Consider the following 17,641-nt stretch of genomic DNA (forward strand, 5'->3'; position numbering starts at 1 on the left):
TCTGGGAAATGTAGTCTTTGTGAAGACCGCTGATATTGTTCGGTACAGCATGTACACAATACATTTCAAAAGCTGCCAGCTGCGGTCAAGGTCTATTGGAGAATGATGGAAGCTTTGTATGTGGTACTTCCTCTGTTAAATTTGTAAACCTGCTTTTATATAGACGGAAGGTGGACAGTATTTAAAACTTTAAGTGGGGGTTGTTCAGCCCATATATAAACTCGTCCGGTTCTTCGGAGCAGCTGCTGATTGAACTCAGTGATTGTGCCTCAACAACGTGGCTAGGGAGCCCATTCCACACCCTCGCCCCTCGCCGTGTGAGACCCGCTATTCTGGGCAGCGGTGCATTTCAGACCGATCAGCAGGAATTGATTTTGCAAAAGCCCGGTCGAGTTGAACAGAAAATCACGATTCTGTTAACCGTCTGTCATCTAAAAACTGGGAGACCGTGCCCCCTAGTGGAAATACTGGGAAATGCACGGCTGAACTTCAGATGGCATTGTTTACATACATACAGGACAGCTTAATCTCATACAACCTGGACAAGCAATACAATAAATAAATAAACAACAAAGATCTTACTAAACATTTATCTAGTTAAGATAATATATATAAAAAAAGGAACTGACGAGACTGAGAAGGCATTCAAATTATTTTTCCATTTTATTGTAAAAAAAACAAACAAAAAACAATTCCTTTGTCAATTTTTTTTTTTTAGATACAAGCATTTTTTTTTTTAAATATGAATACTCAACGTTAACACTCAAGATTTTTTAAATTTTTTTTAAAGAATTCGAACTTTTAAATAAAAAAAAAAAACAGACACGTGTTGCTTATATTTACAACGTTGTTTTCTGAAAGCTATTTACAGAAGCGATCAAATTCACACCCACTCCCCTCCCCTCCGGGTCTCCCTTTTGTTTCTTTTCTCCGTCGTGGTAAAGCGAGGATGGTGACAATGGTACCAAGACTTGTTAACGCAACAAAGAACGCACAGGGCAGAAGAACGAGCATTGCACCGACACTGACATTAAAAAAAGCGTCCAAATAGACTAAGACAGCTACTGTACACGTAAAAACACCCATGAGGTGTGTGCCGTGCACTGAAGCAGCTGCTGCACCCTAAACCTTCTCACTGCACACTTACAAGGACAGTGAGAACCCCATTTCATGAGCTGCTCTGGACCTGAACGTTCTTCCAAGTTCCAGAATTTAGCATTACTGCAGGTAGAACAGTAGCAAACACCCACCCCAGCTGTTTTCCTCCACAGCGACCACATGCATTACCCCAGTGACACTTTAAATAGGGTGGATAATCCTGTAACCACACTGAGGAATGGATGGGCCAGCACACTATTACTTGCAGATGGTTTTCACCTTTGAGATTTGGGGAGGGGAGCAAAGAGAGAGAGATAGGAGAGAGAAAGAAAGCCGCACACTGAGAACAATCCAGCTTTAAACATCCTGTAAGGCAGCAGCGATGCGACGTGCCCAAGCTGTTGAAAAGGAAACAGACGATGACAGCTTCTCTCCAGTTACAAAAGTTCGCTGTTGCATAATCTTTGTTTTATTTTTTTGATGTTAAACGGGAGGGGGAGGCGGGTGTTCTGCAGTCTGTAGCTGCGTTGTTTTCGCAGTGCCTTTTAGTTTGTTTTAGCGTATATGCGTGCATTATTAATTTAATTTACATTCCCGCAACTTGAGGTTACCCAAAAACATCAACACCACATCTGTTTCCAACTCCGTTTGAAGCTGTCAACAGGAACTTTAAAAAGAAGATTAAACCTGAAAATCCACTAACAAAAATAAATGGGATATGCAGGGTCATCGAGGGTGCTTCAAAAAAATTTAAAACAGGCTTGCCTTTTCTTCCTTGTTTTGTCATATTCCAGTCAAGATGTTTTTCTGCTGAGCAAGAATAGAAATGGACTTTTCATAGTTTTTTTTTTTTTTATCCTTTAAAAACAACCACTGAAAAGCACAGAAAAAACGAAAAACGAAAGCAGAACAGAACGGTTGCCCAGGGCTCTTGTCACGCGTCTCTCCTCCGTCTCTCACGTTAAGACATTAAGAACACATCCAGGTTTATTTATTAGCACAAGAGTGGAGGAGAGAGGGAGGTTGGCAGAACACTCCATTCTCTTCCGAACACTGAGATTCACCCGCTATGTAAGCTTTTGTTCGTTTTCTGTATTTATTTTAAATTAAATTATTCACATGTTTTTTTGTCATCTTAAAGATGTTGTCCATGTCCTGCTTAGTTCTTTTTATATATATATATATATATATATATATATATATATATTATATATATAAATTGCCCCTCTGTCTAAACAGCGTGAGGAGGAGGAGGAGGAGGAGGAGATGAAGAAAGCCTCTTCCTCACTTCCGGCAGGTCCGGTGTGGGGTCTGCTTCTTCTGCATCTCAATCCGACAGCGGCTTCGTTCATCCAGCCAGGGAAGCTCGAAATTCCTGGAGGGAGACAGAGGGAAAAGCATGGAGGAGAGGAAGGGACATTCCCAATGCCTGGGAAGGGATAGGATCTAGGCTGAGGTCAATTCCAGTTTTTTATTTAATAAATTCCCCAATTCTAATACCAAACCCTTTGAAGGAATTGGAATTGATACTTTAGAGACATCACTGCGATTGTTTAAACTGCTTTTAATCAAAGCCAATTTAAATTTACCAACAGTGACGTCAAGTTAAGTCACGTGTTGCCTCTGTGAAGCTCATTTTAACAGGATACGGCTAAGTGCAGTTTTGCTCAATGATGGGTTGGGATTCATTAAAAGAGGAAATGGGGACAGGAATTGGAAAATTGATTAAAAAAAAAAAAAAAAGGAACTGGAAATTGAAAAAGAATTAACTACACCCCGGGAAATGAATCAATTCAGGAGTGATTGAGCCACTCCCCAGATTTACTACAATTTATTTTTCACTTTTTAAACACACTGTAGAGACTACTACTATTCTGAAGCAAGCACAAAAGCAAAAATACACTTACACATTTTAATATATAATTTTTTTAAATGGTGCAATGCAAGCAGGCAACAACCTGTAAAATACGTTGTGTGCGATGAAGGTGTTATTTCAGCCTTTGCTTTTTGTTGTAGTTTCACTTTGCACCCCTGATGTTAAATAAATCAACAGCTTTAAGTTAAAAACGAGACAACACAGCAAAACATTTACCCTACATACAATCAGGGATGGAAACAGGGCTCCTGTTGCACAGCAGTGTCACCCATTCCAGGTTTTACTACCAGCTTGATTAGCCAGTGTGTACAGGCAACACGCTTATTAAACTCCTAGTAAAACCAGGAACGGATCAAACTGCTAAGAAAACAGGAGTCTTAACTCCATCCTCGATACAAGACATACATTTAAAAATATTGAAAGTATTAAATTCAATGGAAAAAAAAACAAAAAAAACAGACTTCTGGGTTGAAGCGTCCTTCATCTAAATCATTACGTTTGTTTCAGTATTTACATTATTTTATTTAATTTTGCCCTGTTGGGAGTTGTGGATAACACAGCCGCAGCAGACAGTAAAATAAAACAACTGATACAGAAATACCTAAACATGTATTAATAAAATATAAATAAGGGTGTTGGTGTTTTTGTACTTGCATTTCGAAGGCTGCTGTTTCTGTGAAACTCTCATAAGCCCCTCTGCGGCCCCGGGATACCATCTTGAAATATATAAAATTTACGAACATTGAAACAGCTCCTCACTCATCACGCTTCTATAGAGTGCCTTCCATAAACCCTCCAGGACTTCTTAATCTTTGTTATTGATCCCCCTCACAGTGAGATGCAGCCCAGTTTGTTTAACCCTTTCAGTGCTGGCAGGACCTCACAGGACTTATCTGGTGGAGCCAAGACCACACTCAAAGTGCAACACATGCAGGCGATAAAGGAAGAACAATATCGTAATACAAGCGTGTGCCAACAAGTCTGACGTTTGAGGCCAAAGATTCCTGCGATTAAAGTTGTTTTTCGGTATGTGGGGGTTTACAGTACCGACAGGATTTTGAAGTCCCATTTACCAAAACAAGCTCAGATGCGTCAACTCCTAGTAAAATGGATCAAAGTGCTGTGCCATGGGAGTCTTATTTCCATCCCCGCAGTTTCCAAATGGGTAAATGACGAGAAGGCTGCTGATTGGAAGCCACCGAACCAATGAAACGGAATAACGGCGGGGAGGGGGCGGGACTTACTGTTGTGTGAGTTTCGGTAAGGGTCGTCCGAATGCTACAACAGGCAGGAAAGGGGTGATCATCAGGGACTCCACTGGACAGAGACACAGACAAAACAGAGGATTAAAACAAACAAACAAATAAATAAATAAATACACACATACCTAAAATGTCTTGTGCCTACACTAGAATATCACAGATCTTTGAATTCATGTGCAGGGACCCAACACACAAATAAACAGGTGTAATTTTTTTACCACCTCCTTACCCCCCACCCAGTCCCGGAAATGACTATTATCTGAACTTCAAAGCAAGGCTCCTCTATTCTCCTAACCCCTGGGTACTGACTACAGCCTTTCCTTGCTCCGCTTCTCTCTCCCTCCTTCCTCTGCTCCCCTCCTTCCTCTGCTCCCCTCCTGCCTCTCACCCTTTCCCCCCACCCTCCGCTCCCCTCTCCCCCTCGTACCATCGTCAGTCTCTGGGTAGAAGGAGGACACCTCTGGCTCAGACTCCTGGATGCCTTTCTTCTTGTACATGCGCTGCTGCAGCCGCTGAAACATGCGCTGCTCCCTGATGCGCTGGATATCCCACCTGCGCACAAACACACAGCAATCAGGAGCCATTCGACAAAGCTCGCAGAATTCACAGAATTAAAAAAAAAAAAAGAAACAAACAAACATGCAATTATTTGCCTCAAGCACTTTTGCCGTGGTAATCCTATGGTTTTGACACAGAAGTGTGTGGTTTGCCTGGGACTAAATTTCAAGGCGACTTGTTTATTCACACAGGATTAAAAATCTCCACGTAGAGTTTTACATCCCGGCTGGGTACAGATTGATCCGATCAAAACAGTTTTTTGTTTTTTTTTTAGTTTGAAGAAAAGAACTGACCTTTTTCTCCTCTTTTCATCCAATTCCAGCTTCGCGTGACGTTTCAAAAAGACGCTGTCATCCAAATTCTAGAAAAAGAAAAAAACACTATTATTATTTTTATTTGGTTTGCTTATTCTAAACACAGCCCCGAGCTTTTTACAAACCCATAAATAAACGATTGCAGAATTACTGCAGTTCGGTTTCTCATCTTGTTTTCAATAGAAGCCCGTCTTACCTCTATGAAATCAGGGGGAGACACCTCTTTCAAGGGTTCCATAGAGTGCTCTCTCCAGGAAGGGACTGAGAGGAGATCAGAGAAAAAAATGTAATTAAAAACAACCTTACAAATTTTCTGACAGTCCACTTCTAAAGGTCTCCACACACCACACGCGATGCGATTTTTTAATTGGTGTGTGTGGCGACATGACCACACACCCCAGAAGCGAGACACAGAGGCGACAGGTCTGAAAACTGCCAGATCTATACAACTGTTCAAAATTGCTATTGACTAAAAACTATGACCAAGACTGGAAATTAGGAGCGTCTTCTCCGACGGTATTTCAACATATATGGCAATAAATCATACACGCCAGGCTTATGGTATGTCTTTCAAATCTGTCTCTTTATAACTGCGATGCCCTTTGTCATAAAGAGCTGGGTATTTTTTCAACGGCAAGTATTCTTGTTTCCTCTGTCATTTTGGATGCTGCTTCACCCTGCTGGACCGCGTGCATTGAAGATGTGCACTGATTGCTCAATGCCCCAGCTGACGCGTGTCAAAATCGCAAAAAACAGAACTCAACCCTACTTATTTCGTGCTGCTCCAGTGCCGCCCTGGTATACAGGTTCTATTCTGCACAGCTTCACTGGCCGGACAGTGTGTGCAGCAGCCTTAAGGCAGGAGAACAGAGATAAAAAAATTAAAACAAAAATAAAATAAAAGGTTCAGTGACTGTAAAAATAAATTCCCATTCCACGCACATTCATTCGCTAGATACAGTAGGCGTACAAAACGTGAGAGAGTGAGAGAATATGTATTTGTATGCTATCCCGACTCTCTCTGCTGGGAGGGTGCGACTCACTGGCTACGCTCTCCTCTTTCTTGCTGGTGGTCTTGCGCCGCGGGGAGGGGGGCGGCTGCTGCCAGCGGCACAGGTACATCTCCGTGGTGGACATGAAGGGCAGCTCCTCCGGCTCCACGCCCGAGCTGCGAGGCTCCTCCCGGGGCTGCGGGCTCAGGGGGCTCCCCTTGAGCGGTGTGGGGGCGTCTCCCTGCACCCTCCCGGCCGCACACGCCTTCTCGGGGGTCTCCTTGCTGCGTAGCTCCCACTGAAAAGGGGACCCCCCGGCCTCAGACTCCTTCAGCAGGGAGAACTTGGGGGTCTTGCCCCTTGCTTTCGTGAACTCGGCCGTCAGCTTCTTGACCGGGGTCTTTGAATTCCAGAAACCGAACTTCCTGCGGGATTGAAATAGATAAGAGGTCAGTGACATTATGTCCCCCGTTCCCCAAATACATTACGCTGGTGTTGAACACAGCGAGGTCTCATGAACCAAATCAAAAGCCCTTTCCCACAATCTCCGATCCTCTTTCGTGGTGTAAAGTCACCACCGTCTTAGAGCCATCCCTGCCCGACGTACCGCTTGTGCCCCCCACGTCCGAAGGGCATGGGTTTCGGGGAGGGGAGCTGCGGGGTCTCGGCCCCTCCCTCCTGAGGCTCCTCCCTCTCGCTGTGCTCCGACTCCGCCCCCAGTCCCTCCAGCTCCAGGGGCTGGAACAGCTTCTGCCGCTCCTTGCTGTTGTCTTTCTTCACCAGCTGCATCCTCCTCTCCATCCGCTCCATCCGAGCCAGCAGCTGCCAGGGAAACAAGAAACAGGATCGCTTATTTAAAACGGTCCAGGGTTTCCGTGTGCCCTTTGTTTAGCTACAGGGATGGAAATAAGGCCTCCTGTTGCAGAGCAGTTTGATCCACTCCTGGTTTCACTGCGAGTTTAGTATGACACACCTGACCGTGTTATACCTATAGAGTGGGGCTGATCAAGCTGGTAGTAAAACCTGGAATGGGTGAAACAGCTCTGCAAAAGGAGTCTTATTTCCATCCCTTTACCCTTATAGAGGTGGGAGAAATCACCAGAACGAAAATCAAATCTCTAGTGTATGTTTAGTACAGCATGTTGGTTTTATTGCCAAGCCAACTGATTAGACTAATTTTTTCTCAGCCGGTAATACTACAGTAATCTGTGCTTGCCAGACCTCACTAAATGGTGAGCTATATATATATATATATATATATATATATATATATATATATATACACATACAAAACAAAGGGTATTACATTTCTCTCTCTTTTCAGACACTGCGATTTGCAGTTTCATTAGGGAGTAAGTGAGTGGACAGCAATATTCTGACACTAGTACATCACGCTTGGATTTACTAGCTACATTCCCAATAAAAACCTGAAGAAACTTTTGAGGTCTTGACAGCTGACGTTTATATATCAGTTAATCTAATAAACATGATCCTGACACATCGTCATCATCATCATTATTATTTTTTTATTATGATGATGATGATGATGATGATGATGATTATTATTACCCGCGGTTTTATAAATGCTAGTTGTTTTCGTTGGCACCTTAGGTTCACTGAACTCTGCAGTCTGCTAAAACCAATTAACTTCAGTAAAAAGGAAAAAAATAAATAAATAAAACACAACATTTCTTGTTTTTTAAACAGGTAAAGTGCTGGCTGTAGACCATTTTGCAGTGTTGTTATTAGTCACTAGGGGGCGAGCTATGCGTCACAGCTGCTGCTGCTGCTGCTGAGTCACTCCCAATAGCACCTCGTTTGTTTTGCGTCTCATCCAAAGGACGGAGCACAAGGAGGTTCAGTGACTTGCTCAGGGTCCCACACACACACAGGGAGTCAGTGGCTGGAATCGAACCTGGAACCAAGCCCCTCTCTAACCCTCATCGCGATTACAATACAGTACTGCATCTTTAAATGAACCCCTTGCGTACCGTTTCCTTCTCGGATTTCAGCTCGTCGATCTCCTTGTCTTTCGCCTGCAGTTGCTGCTGCTGCTGCTCGATCAGGTCCAGTTGCAGCAGCAGGATCTGTCGGAGGCAGGTCGCTTGGGTCGGACTGTGGTTCGGGTTCTTCTTCGCGTTTTTCCACCTGCCCTCCATGTTCAGCTCCAAAGACCCCGCTCCGCCGGCCGCCCTATCCGCCGCTGCGTCGGTACCCCCGAGCTCCCTCGAGTTGTTATTAACGTTAGCAGTCGTGTTAACCGGGGCACCAGTAGAAGTAGTCGTTGCAGTCTTAATATTATTGTCAGTCTGTCCCGTTACGAATACATTTCTGTTCTTGGCCTGGGCGCCGTCACCTCCCATCTGCTTGTTGCTATTATCACCCCCCCCAAAACTCATCCAGTTTTCCTCCTGCCCGAGACCCAGGCACACCCCCTGCGCTTTGTTCAGCCCTGCAACACCACTCAGGGTCCGGCTGCCGGCTTTATTACTATTGGCGTTGTAATCCTTCAGCTTGCGGCTCTTACTATGGTAATGCGGGTGCTGGTTGGCGCTGTTGTGGATGTTGCCCAGCACGACGGGCAAACCGCCACCGTGGCCGGCCTCCAGGACCAGCTCGCCCGGTTCTCGCTTTATGCTGATGCCGCCCGCGGCGGCGGCTGGAGCAGCGGCACAGCCACCGCTTTGCGCCTTTTCAAAGTCGAGCTTCTCCGGGTTCAAATCTCTCTCAATTTTGAGGCTTCCCGGTTTAAACACCGTGGATCTCATAGTCATGATTTACACCCCTCTCCCCCCCCACCCACCCACCCGCTCTTTACAGAAGTCTGGGTGGGTTTTTATGTATGTCCGTGGAAAAAATCTTGTTTTTTGTTGTTCTTTCAAAAACCTCCGCGCTGCAAAGAGAAAAAAAAAGAGTCACACTCACATCAATACTGGCGACTTTCAAAAAGGGGTTAGAATCGTCCCGTATGAATTTATCGAGAAAACCCCTTCGCTGGGGGGGGGGGGGGGTCTTTAACACACGTACCTCTATCCAGCTGCCCGTCTTACCTGCTCGTACACCCCGATCATGGTGTTTATAACCGCGTTTGAAACACAACACATCGGAAGGCTGACGAAGCCTCCATTTTGCGTCTGCTCACCCTCGCGCACACAGGAACGAGAGAAACGCGCCTTCAAAAAAACAAAAAAAAAAACACCGACCGTTTATAATATAAAACGTACATTTTCAAATATTACAATAAACATGAATAACAAAAAAAAAAAATCAAAGGCTTCGACTACTTACCTCGTCCTTCTGTCTTAGAAGAAGAAAAAAAAGAGGTGGATTTCAGTCACCGCTTCTCCTCCATTTTAGATCTTGCCAAGATGAGGGGAAAAAAAAACAAAACAATAACAGTTATTTTTGGTAGTGTTTTTTAACCACGTTTTGAACGCTCTACGGATCGGCGACGCACACCTCCTGGGAGTCTGAAGTTGGTATTTTGTATTCCTGCTCAGTTTTTCACGGTCCGTGCCCTCAATAGCCGCTCAATTCGGTGTTTTTCCGCAGCTCCCCCCGCCTCCCCATGTCTCTGCCTGTCTCACCTACAGCCTCGCTCCTCAGTCCCTTCAAGCGCCTCTCAAGGCGCATGCGCAACTCACTCAGCGGGGAGGGGGGCGGGGCTTCGGCGTCTCAACATTTTTTGTTTTGTTTGTTAAAGGGGAGGAAAGAGTTTGTCGATAAAAAAAACTCCGAGCGACACAAAGCATTACCGCAAAGGCGTGGGTGTGTATAAACATAGTTATATATCATTTGTGTCTATCAATTATTTACATTGGGTGTACCTATATATATATATATATATATTTAAAAAAAAAAAAAAACTTTTGTGTACTTTTTTTTGCACACTGCAGTTACCCCTATATAAACGGAGACCTTTAAAATGTTGATATGCTACTGTATTTTTTTTCCAAATGTATCCTTTTAAAGAGCTAAATTTAGTATCATATTAGTATTATTATTATTTTTATATCATTTTTATATTAGTAGTATTAGTTTTAGCCTATATAAAGTATCAAACCAGACAGCGTGTTTCTGTAATTCTCGATTCATTAAAAAAAAAAAAAATCCAATCATGTAACTGCGTTTGTATTCATTAACGTTCATACCGCGTAGTCAACTGAATCAAGAGCCCCGGAGGATTATGGGGACTGTAGTTTTATCACCAAAACTACATCTCCCACAATCCTCTTTTGCAGCAGCATACATTTTGGATTGAACATATAAAGATTAGGAGAGGTGGGTGTTTCTGCATTATATGCAGAGTCACTTACAACAGGACATTGATTTAACATCTCATCCGCAGGATGGAGCACAAGGAGGTTCAGTGACTTGCTCAAGGTCACACACAGTGAGTCAGTCAGTGACAGAGGTGGGAGTTGAACCGGTGACCTTCTGGTTACAAGCCCTGGACTCTAACCACTGGACCACACTGCCTCCATAGCGATGCTGTATCGCTCCGGGTAACCTGTGTGGATCACCCGTGTAGGACGCGCATTTCTAACGGAGCACGTTTTAATGAGCATGCCTTCGTCAGGCTGTAGGGGGCGTTTTTGATAATATAAGCACGCGACCTAAAAACAGAAAAAGCTTATATATATATATATTATATTCATTTTTAGATGCACTTCCGGTGAGTTTTGATATGCAAGCCAAACTAAAACATGTATCTGCAGCAAAGTGAGGATAAAGAAAAAGATGGGGTCGTAATTGCTGCTGCACAGGAAGTGACCCTGCAGAGGGTCCTGTTGGCGTCAATGACTGAAGGTTCGGCTGAAGGTTCTATAGAATTTCTGAAAACTCCAATTCTGCACCAGCTGCTGCGGTACGCTTCCCTTACCGCTAGGGGGGGCTAGAAGCTAATTTGAAAACACATGTCTGCAGCTCTGTGAGTTTACCAGCAATAAGGTACTGTAGTGAGAAAAAATAATGTGTATGCATTACCTTTGCTTTAGCGTGTTCTCACTGTGCTTAATTAATTACACGCTGCTACGCTTGAGAAAATATACTGTACAATGCAACACATACACACATAACAACAGACGGAACCAATCATCTATTGCCATGGTGTTTGCGTTTTATTCACAAGAAGCAAAGCAGATATTTCTAGACAGTACACTGCGGTATTAGGTAATGCCCCTCGCTCCCCCCCCCCTTCACCACCCTGCCTGCATTGCCCAAACCCTGCTCAAGATGTACGTACGCTGTGACAGTTGACTTCCGTGTAAAAAGCTAAACGTGAAAAAAAAAAAAGACTGCACATGTCACTGCGGCAGAAGTGTCCACGGGGAGGGGTGCGCAGGCGGTGACTCGTTTTCTATGAAAATTAGAGCAGGCAGGCAGGCAGGGCGCTGGATGAATTATTTAATATTAAAATACACGGTCCTGCACATGCAGCGGCCACGTGACGCCTTCGAGCCGACTCTCTGTTTATCTGTGACGTCAGCGTTCTCTCACGCTTTGCTGGAGCACGTCTCACATGGTATTTGAATATATATATATATTTTAATAAATACATGAAATAAAATGCACCCTCCTCTTCCCCCAACCTCCCGCCATCCCTCCCTTAATGTACGCACCCATTTTCTCGATCGACAGCATAACCGTCCCAGTGCGGTCTGTACTGCTGTCATATATAGAAGATGCATCCCCCGCTTGGCAGGCGGTTTCGGTCGTGGAGGCGCAGAACCGCTGGGATCAATCAGCTTCTAACAACTAAACGAGCAAGATGGGCCGAATGGGGCCTCCTCTCGTTTGTAAACTTTCTTATGTTCTTATGTTGGGGGGTCTTTCGGCAATGTTAAGGCAGGTATCTGTAATATTGTGTCCATTCCGTGTGTTTCTTTACAGGAATAGTCTATGTTGGGTGCATGGTTTCCACGCGCAATTTCAATCACGTATAATACAGTTACGTCAGTCCACGGTTCTACTGTTCCAATGCCCTACTATGACGCAACATTGCAATATAACTTTTGCAACACCCTCTCGTCCAATAGCCATTCAACTTAAACACCACCGCTATTGAATTATCCAACAGGTATAGTTATGCTGCACTATCGTGTAACGTTCACTTATTCAAAAAAAATAAATAAAATAATTTATTCTAACAAGACATTTTTTATAAAATGTACAATTTTATCTGCGACGTCCATTATTATTATTATTATTATTATTATTATTATTATTATTATTATTATTTATACATAGTAATGTATGCATTGAGGAAACCTTATTCAAAAGCTATATTTATAGAACTGATCATTTAAAATTGGCTTTACAATGCTTGTCTGTGCTACTGCTGTATATCGTGAAACGTTTTCTTTTTCAGTAACCCTAACAGTACTTATTTTATTCCATTAGTTCTAACTAAAAATAATAACGGACTGTATTTAATCATAACAGCTCTGAACCCTGAAAGTAAATCAAGTCCATTGAACGGGAATAAACAGCTTTCCTTCTAAGAAAAGATCATTTATTTTCTAACTGAAGCCGAACACGAAGGACCCGGACTTGAGTCACGCGGACAGTAGGTTAGGACGAGCGCGGGGCGCCCTGCCGCGCGGCGTGTGACCTACTTTTGCAAAACTGGAACTTCTGTCGTTGCATTGCAAATACACCGAAACAAGCATGCAGCAGCACACACAGCTGTTCTGTTTAGGCTAGGCGCGGTGCATACAAAGAAGGGTACTGTTTAGGTTTCGGTTGGAAAAATGAATACATACATACATACCATTATCAAAAAATAAATAAATAAATAAATAAAATTAAAGAAGAATGTGAAACCTTTAGCGATTAAAGCTATTTGGCAGTTTCGAGTTACTCTTTACTGGAATTGCGGCCGACTGTCGGGACGCCCAGTCGTTCTTGTTTATGTAATGCCCGCCTGCTGCTGTTTGTGTTGAATGCAGCTGGCGTGCACGCGGCGGGCACCGAGGGATGATGCTCGAGCTCTGCACACGCACGCACGCACACACAAACACACGCACACGGATTGGTTGCCTCACGAGGACAGCCACGAGCCCCCGGTGTTTGTCTCCTTCCTCTTCACTCATCATCCGCCCGATCTGCAGCAGCACGAGGAGGGAGGGAGGGAGGGAGGGAGGGAGGCAGAGAGAGAGAGAGAGAGTGTTAGTGTCATCAGTGTTATTGTCTATTTAATGTTCAGATGATGTACTGTGTATGCATTGCTTTGGCAATACTGTGACTAATGGTCATGCCAAAAAGCACCTTTGAATTTGAGAGAGAGAGAGAGAGAGAGAGAGAGAGAGAGAGAGAGAGAGAGAGAGAGAGAGATGAGTAGCACAACCGAGGGTTACATTGCAAGTAAACAAATCAATAAATAATAATAATAATAATAATAATAATAATAATAATAATAATAATAATAATAATGTCAAAGTGTTGTGTATACATATTAAATAGCATCGATGGTTATGAACAATATAACTCAGGCAGGACCAAGCAAGAAGTGGGTGACGTGGCCAGGTGCTAACCAGGTAACGCGAGGGGACGTGTTGACCTGACCGCTATCTGTCAGAAAGAAAACATCGCGACACAAACAGCGCTGTCTGAGTGTTGCAACAGGCAGGATAGCGAACAAGGCTTGGAGACATTTCTATTAATTAACCTGCTCGTTTGAAGGGGTTTCAAGGAACTACCTCAGTTAAACATTAGAGGAGATTACCTTGGCTGTAAAAAAAAAAAAAAAAAACACACACACACACAACAAACTCGGGTAATTACTGGTGTAGTCTGTAAATATTTAGCATCCTGTTTTATATTCTGAGAAAAACGTGTCATATTTTAGTTTTTATCTGAAAACAACACCCCCATCCGACCATTGTAAATACCACGTGATCTTTCTCAGAACGAGTTGTTTTTAAAGTCACGTGATTTCTCTGCTCCAGTCTTTGCGCTTGCATCTCTTATTTATGGGTAGATTAGCCCGAGCACCCTCTCTGCATTTCCAAAAAAAAAAAACAACACACGCATCTGCTGTGCTGACCTCTACCGATACAAAACATGCAGGGGACAGAAGGGCAAAGGTCGCGGCCTCGTACCTGTATGCCGAATTCCAAGCAGTGAACGATAAGACAAGTCCTGTTTGAACTGGCTCTGCAGCAGCAGAGTATTTATTCCTGGAAACCTGCCGTTCTGCACCGGCTTTGAACACAGTCGAAACAGGGTGTGACCCCGACGACCTCTCAACCAATCGGGAGACAAAGCTCGTAGGAGCCTACAAAACACGCACAGCACGCACACCTCCGGAGGCACCGACACAAACGCGTTGCCGTCTTCATCAAAAGGGTGTATAAAAATAAATACATACATACACTTGAAAAAACTTAAAGGTTACAGTAAATGTCTAATGCATTTGTATTACTTTATCTCTAACTTCTGTAGAATGCTCTTTGGTCTTCATTTTTCTTCAGATTCAACAGTGGGGTTTTTATCCAGAAAATGTGACAGCAACTTTAAAGGTTCACAGGTGGAGGCCAATGGTAAGGTAATTGTGTCCTCGTTAGGGCAGTTTCTTTCATCGGTGTAAACTGGGAGCTTCCACAGCACAGGGGTTGAATACTTATGCAAGCAAGATATTTCAGTTTTTTTATTTTTCTTAAAAATATTTCCCAACATAAAACCAATGTCACCTTACAATAATTGATTTTGAGTTTCAGTGTTTTAAAATAAAATATCAAAGAGAACGAAATTTCAATGTACCATTTGTAATTCAGTAATATGAGAGAATTGGTCAGGGGTCTGAATACTTTTTCAAGGCACTGTATATATATATATATATATATATATATATATATATATATATATATATATATATATATATATAAATAGTAGTGCCCACGCCCCTGTGTCTTGTGTCTCAACCCTTGATTTTATAGGGAGCGATCCCGTGCTACATTATATTATATTCTACAAATATCTTACAAAAAAAACAAAGATCTACATATAGATAGTGAAAGGAAAACCTGTTCCTCCTGTGAATCCGGGCGCGTTCATGATGAGTTTGTCGTCCCGCCCACCTCCGACCTGACCCAGAGAATTTATTGGTGTCCCTCAAAACAAACGCAATTATTCCGCAAACACCCTGCAGTACTGTACCGCAGTGTATGCAGTAACCATTTCAAAAATATAACAAACACAACAGTACTGCTACTAGTAATAATAATAATAATAATAATAATAATAATAATAATAATAATAATAATAATAATAATAATACGCTTTATATAAAAAAAAGGAATATGTGTTTTATATGGAATGGAGTTTGTATTTCTACAGTTGAATGTATTTGTGTAGAAACTGAACTGCCTTTTCACGCAATTCTTTCACGCAATTCTTACGCACATTTGTTTGCGGGATTAAACGACGTAAATAAAGAATGATTCTGTTCTGTACGCTCGCGGATAGAAAGCAAAAAAAATAAAAAGTATGTCACTGGGGCACGAGGCTCTCCGGAGATCACGCGGTCCCGTTGCGCTGCCGCGTGTGGGTTTTTGCTTGCTCGTGCACGGGGGGGGGTTGGGGGGTGGGGGGGGTGCTGCGCGTTCGCGACGGGGAGGGGTGTGCGGGGGCGCGCCGCTGTTCCAGTTTCACACAGCAGCGGAGAGAGAGAGGAGAGAGAAAGGGGAGAGGAGAGAGAAAGGGGGAGGAGAGAGAGGGAGAGATGGAGCAAAACCTGGCAGCTCGCTCGCTTTGCAGCTCAGATTGGAAAAACGCAGGTACTGCGAGCTTCGATGCAAATCCCTAACTCAGCAAGCTCTGCTCTATAAAGCGACGGAGGCGTGAATGAGTTTATCAGCAGACCACAGCGCCGCGAAGAAATCGCAATACAGCCCGGCTGTTTTTACCAGTAACCAAAACTGTTTCGCGTTGAGAGAAACTTCTGTGTTCTTCAGCAAGTTTTTTTTTTTTTTTTTATCCTGTTGAATGAAGTTCGTCTAATACTGCAAGTACAAGACACGTTTGCAACTTTATATTTCAGTAACGAGAAAGAAAAAGTTGTCGAGAGAGGGAAAGAAATATACTCAATACGGCGTTTTTTTCTCAGTGTATGTAATTCCCTTTTCTCGATATTCTGATGACTTTGTTAAAGTTCCAGATGACATCAGCAATGGACACCAATAACAGCAACACAGGTGATAAACCAGGTCCCTCGGCGCGTCCCTGCCGCAGTGCTGTGCTTATGAAAACCGGGGTCGGGTTTGCTATGATTCCGTATTGCACCGTGTCGTGGCCGCGTGTTTATTTCAGTTAACCCTGCTGCTAGCACGAATGCTTTTCGTTTGGTGTTCACGATCCCGGTTTGCTTGTAAGTGGTTTGCAGTGTGCTCGGTGGTGCTGTTCACAGTCTGGCTTGATGAATGTAGTCTGTTAGTTCAATGGGACTTGGCACAAACAACCAGCGTTTCGCAATTCACAAGTGCAGCCTGGCGGGCATGAATAGTCACCGCAGAGGTGGGTGTTATATTGAACGTACTGTGGACATATCGGGTATATTTTCCTTTTGCAGTTATTTATTTAAAAAAATAATTTCCATCTGCAATTATTATTAATGCATGCGTTTATATATATATATATATATATATATATATATATATATATATATATATATATATATATATCAATGCACACTAAACAGTTAACTGTCCAGATCAGATATAATTCACGTGGAATTTAAAATGCATTAAAACGTGTGTTTGCATGTATGCATAAATAGTTATTGCAATGCTGCTAACTTTATTTTAGAACATGTTCACAGATGATGTAATACATGACTCAATATGAATCTTCAGTCGGTTAGTCCCTGATATGGTACAGAAATGCCGCGACCTTGTTGCTAGATGGGCTGCAGTGGTTTTTCAGACCCGCCGAAATGAATTGCACATGCTGGGTGTTGTGTTCCGGGCTTCGCTTCTCCAGGGACTTGTTAAAAGTAGGTAATCCCCGTGAAGTCAGGTGTATTTTGTCCCACATGCCTCCTGACTAGCGCTGCAGAGTTATATTTAACTCACGTGGAACTCGGCTCTCAGCCATGTGCGTTTTGTTTTCATTCATGACCTTCCTTCCTCCCCATTGGACGGAATTCTGCCCCGTGCCCCAAGCGGCAGATTGGGCACTCGGGGGGGGGGGGGGGGGGGGGGGGGGGGGGCAGCCACGCTATAGTTATATATATATATATATATAAAGTAAACATACTTGGATATCAATGGAAAACTATATTTATACAACATTTATAGTTTTTGGTAAATCGTGAATAAGGTGAGGCGGCTCTTACATACAGTATCTACAGTAAATAAACTAATATTAACTAACAAAAAGAAAGAAAAACACTCCATGTTAAACAATATTGAAAAGCTACCTACGCCACCCCAGCCCCCAGCATTATGCAGCTGTTGAAGTAAGCGTGCATATTATTATATGTTGTTCTTGTTATAATAATAATAATAATAATAATAATAATAACAGGTTTGTAATGGGAGT

The 17,641-nt window shown here is 43.1% G+C and overlaps 2 protein-coding genes across 6 annotated transcripts in view; one reads left to right on the forward strand and one right to left on the reverse strand.

Moving 5' to 3' along the window:
• Positions 1-640: 640 nt before the first annotated feature.
• Positions 641-9,729, reverse strand: LOC117433419 (male-specific lethal 1 homolog). 4 transcript variants are annotated; one of them, XM_034055672.3, is made up of 11 exons: positions 9,560-9,729; positions 9,389-9,459; positions 9,151-9,273; positions 8,092-8,993; positions 6,708-6,922; positions 6,152-6,525; positions 5,305-5,369; positions 5,088-5,155; positions 4,664-4,788; positions 4,219-4,291; positions 641-2,473 (listed from the first exon to the last, which is right to left on the reverse strand). In XM_034055672.3, the coding sequence occupies exons 4-11, from the start codon at positions 8,872-8,874 to the stop codon at positions 2,383-2,385; spliced, it is 1,794 nt and encodes a 597-aa protein (XP_033911563.1). In that variant the 5' UTR covers positions 8,875-8,993; positions 9,151-9,273; positions 9,389-9,459; positions 9,560-9,729; the 3' UTR covers positions 641-2,382. The 4 variants fall into 4 exon arrangements, with proteins under 4 accessions (XP_033911563.1, XP_033911565.3, XP_058862640.1 ...); XM_034055674.3 differs by adding an exon at positions 3,629-3,690 and having other exon boundaries at positions 9,389-9,729; XM_059006657.1 differs by having other exon boundaries at positions 9,688-9,706.
• Positions 9,730-15,759: 6,030 nt separating this feature from the next.
• nr1d1 (nuclear receptor subfamily 1, group d, member 1) overlaps positions 15,760-17,641 on the forward strand; it is a 10,744-nt gene continuing 8,862 nt past the window's right edge. Inside the window, exon 1 of one of the 2 annotated variants that reach the window (XM_059006656.1) lies at positions 15,760-15,879. In XM_059006656.1, coding sequence (XP_058862639.1) covers positions 15,825-15,879 — 55 coding nt within the window. In that variant the 5' untranslated portion in view covers positions 15,760-15,824. Of the gene's footprint in view, positions 16,297-17,641 lie in introns of both variants that reach the window. The other variant, XM_059006655.1, reaches the window with a different exon arrangement.

This window comes from Acipenser ruthenus, chromosome 33 (genome assembly GCF_902713425.1).
Source record: "Acipenser ruthenus chromosome 33, fAciRut3.2 maternal haplotype, whole genome shotgun sequence".
NCBI classification, from domain to species: domain Eukaryota; kingdom Metazoa; phylum Chordata; class Actinopteri; order Acipenseriformes; family Acipenseridae; genus Acipenser; species Acipenser ruthenus.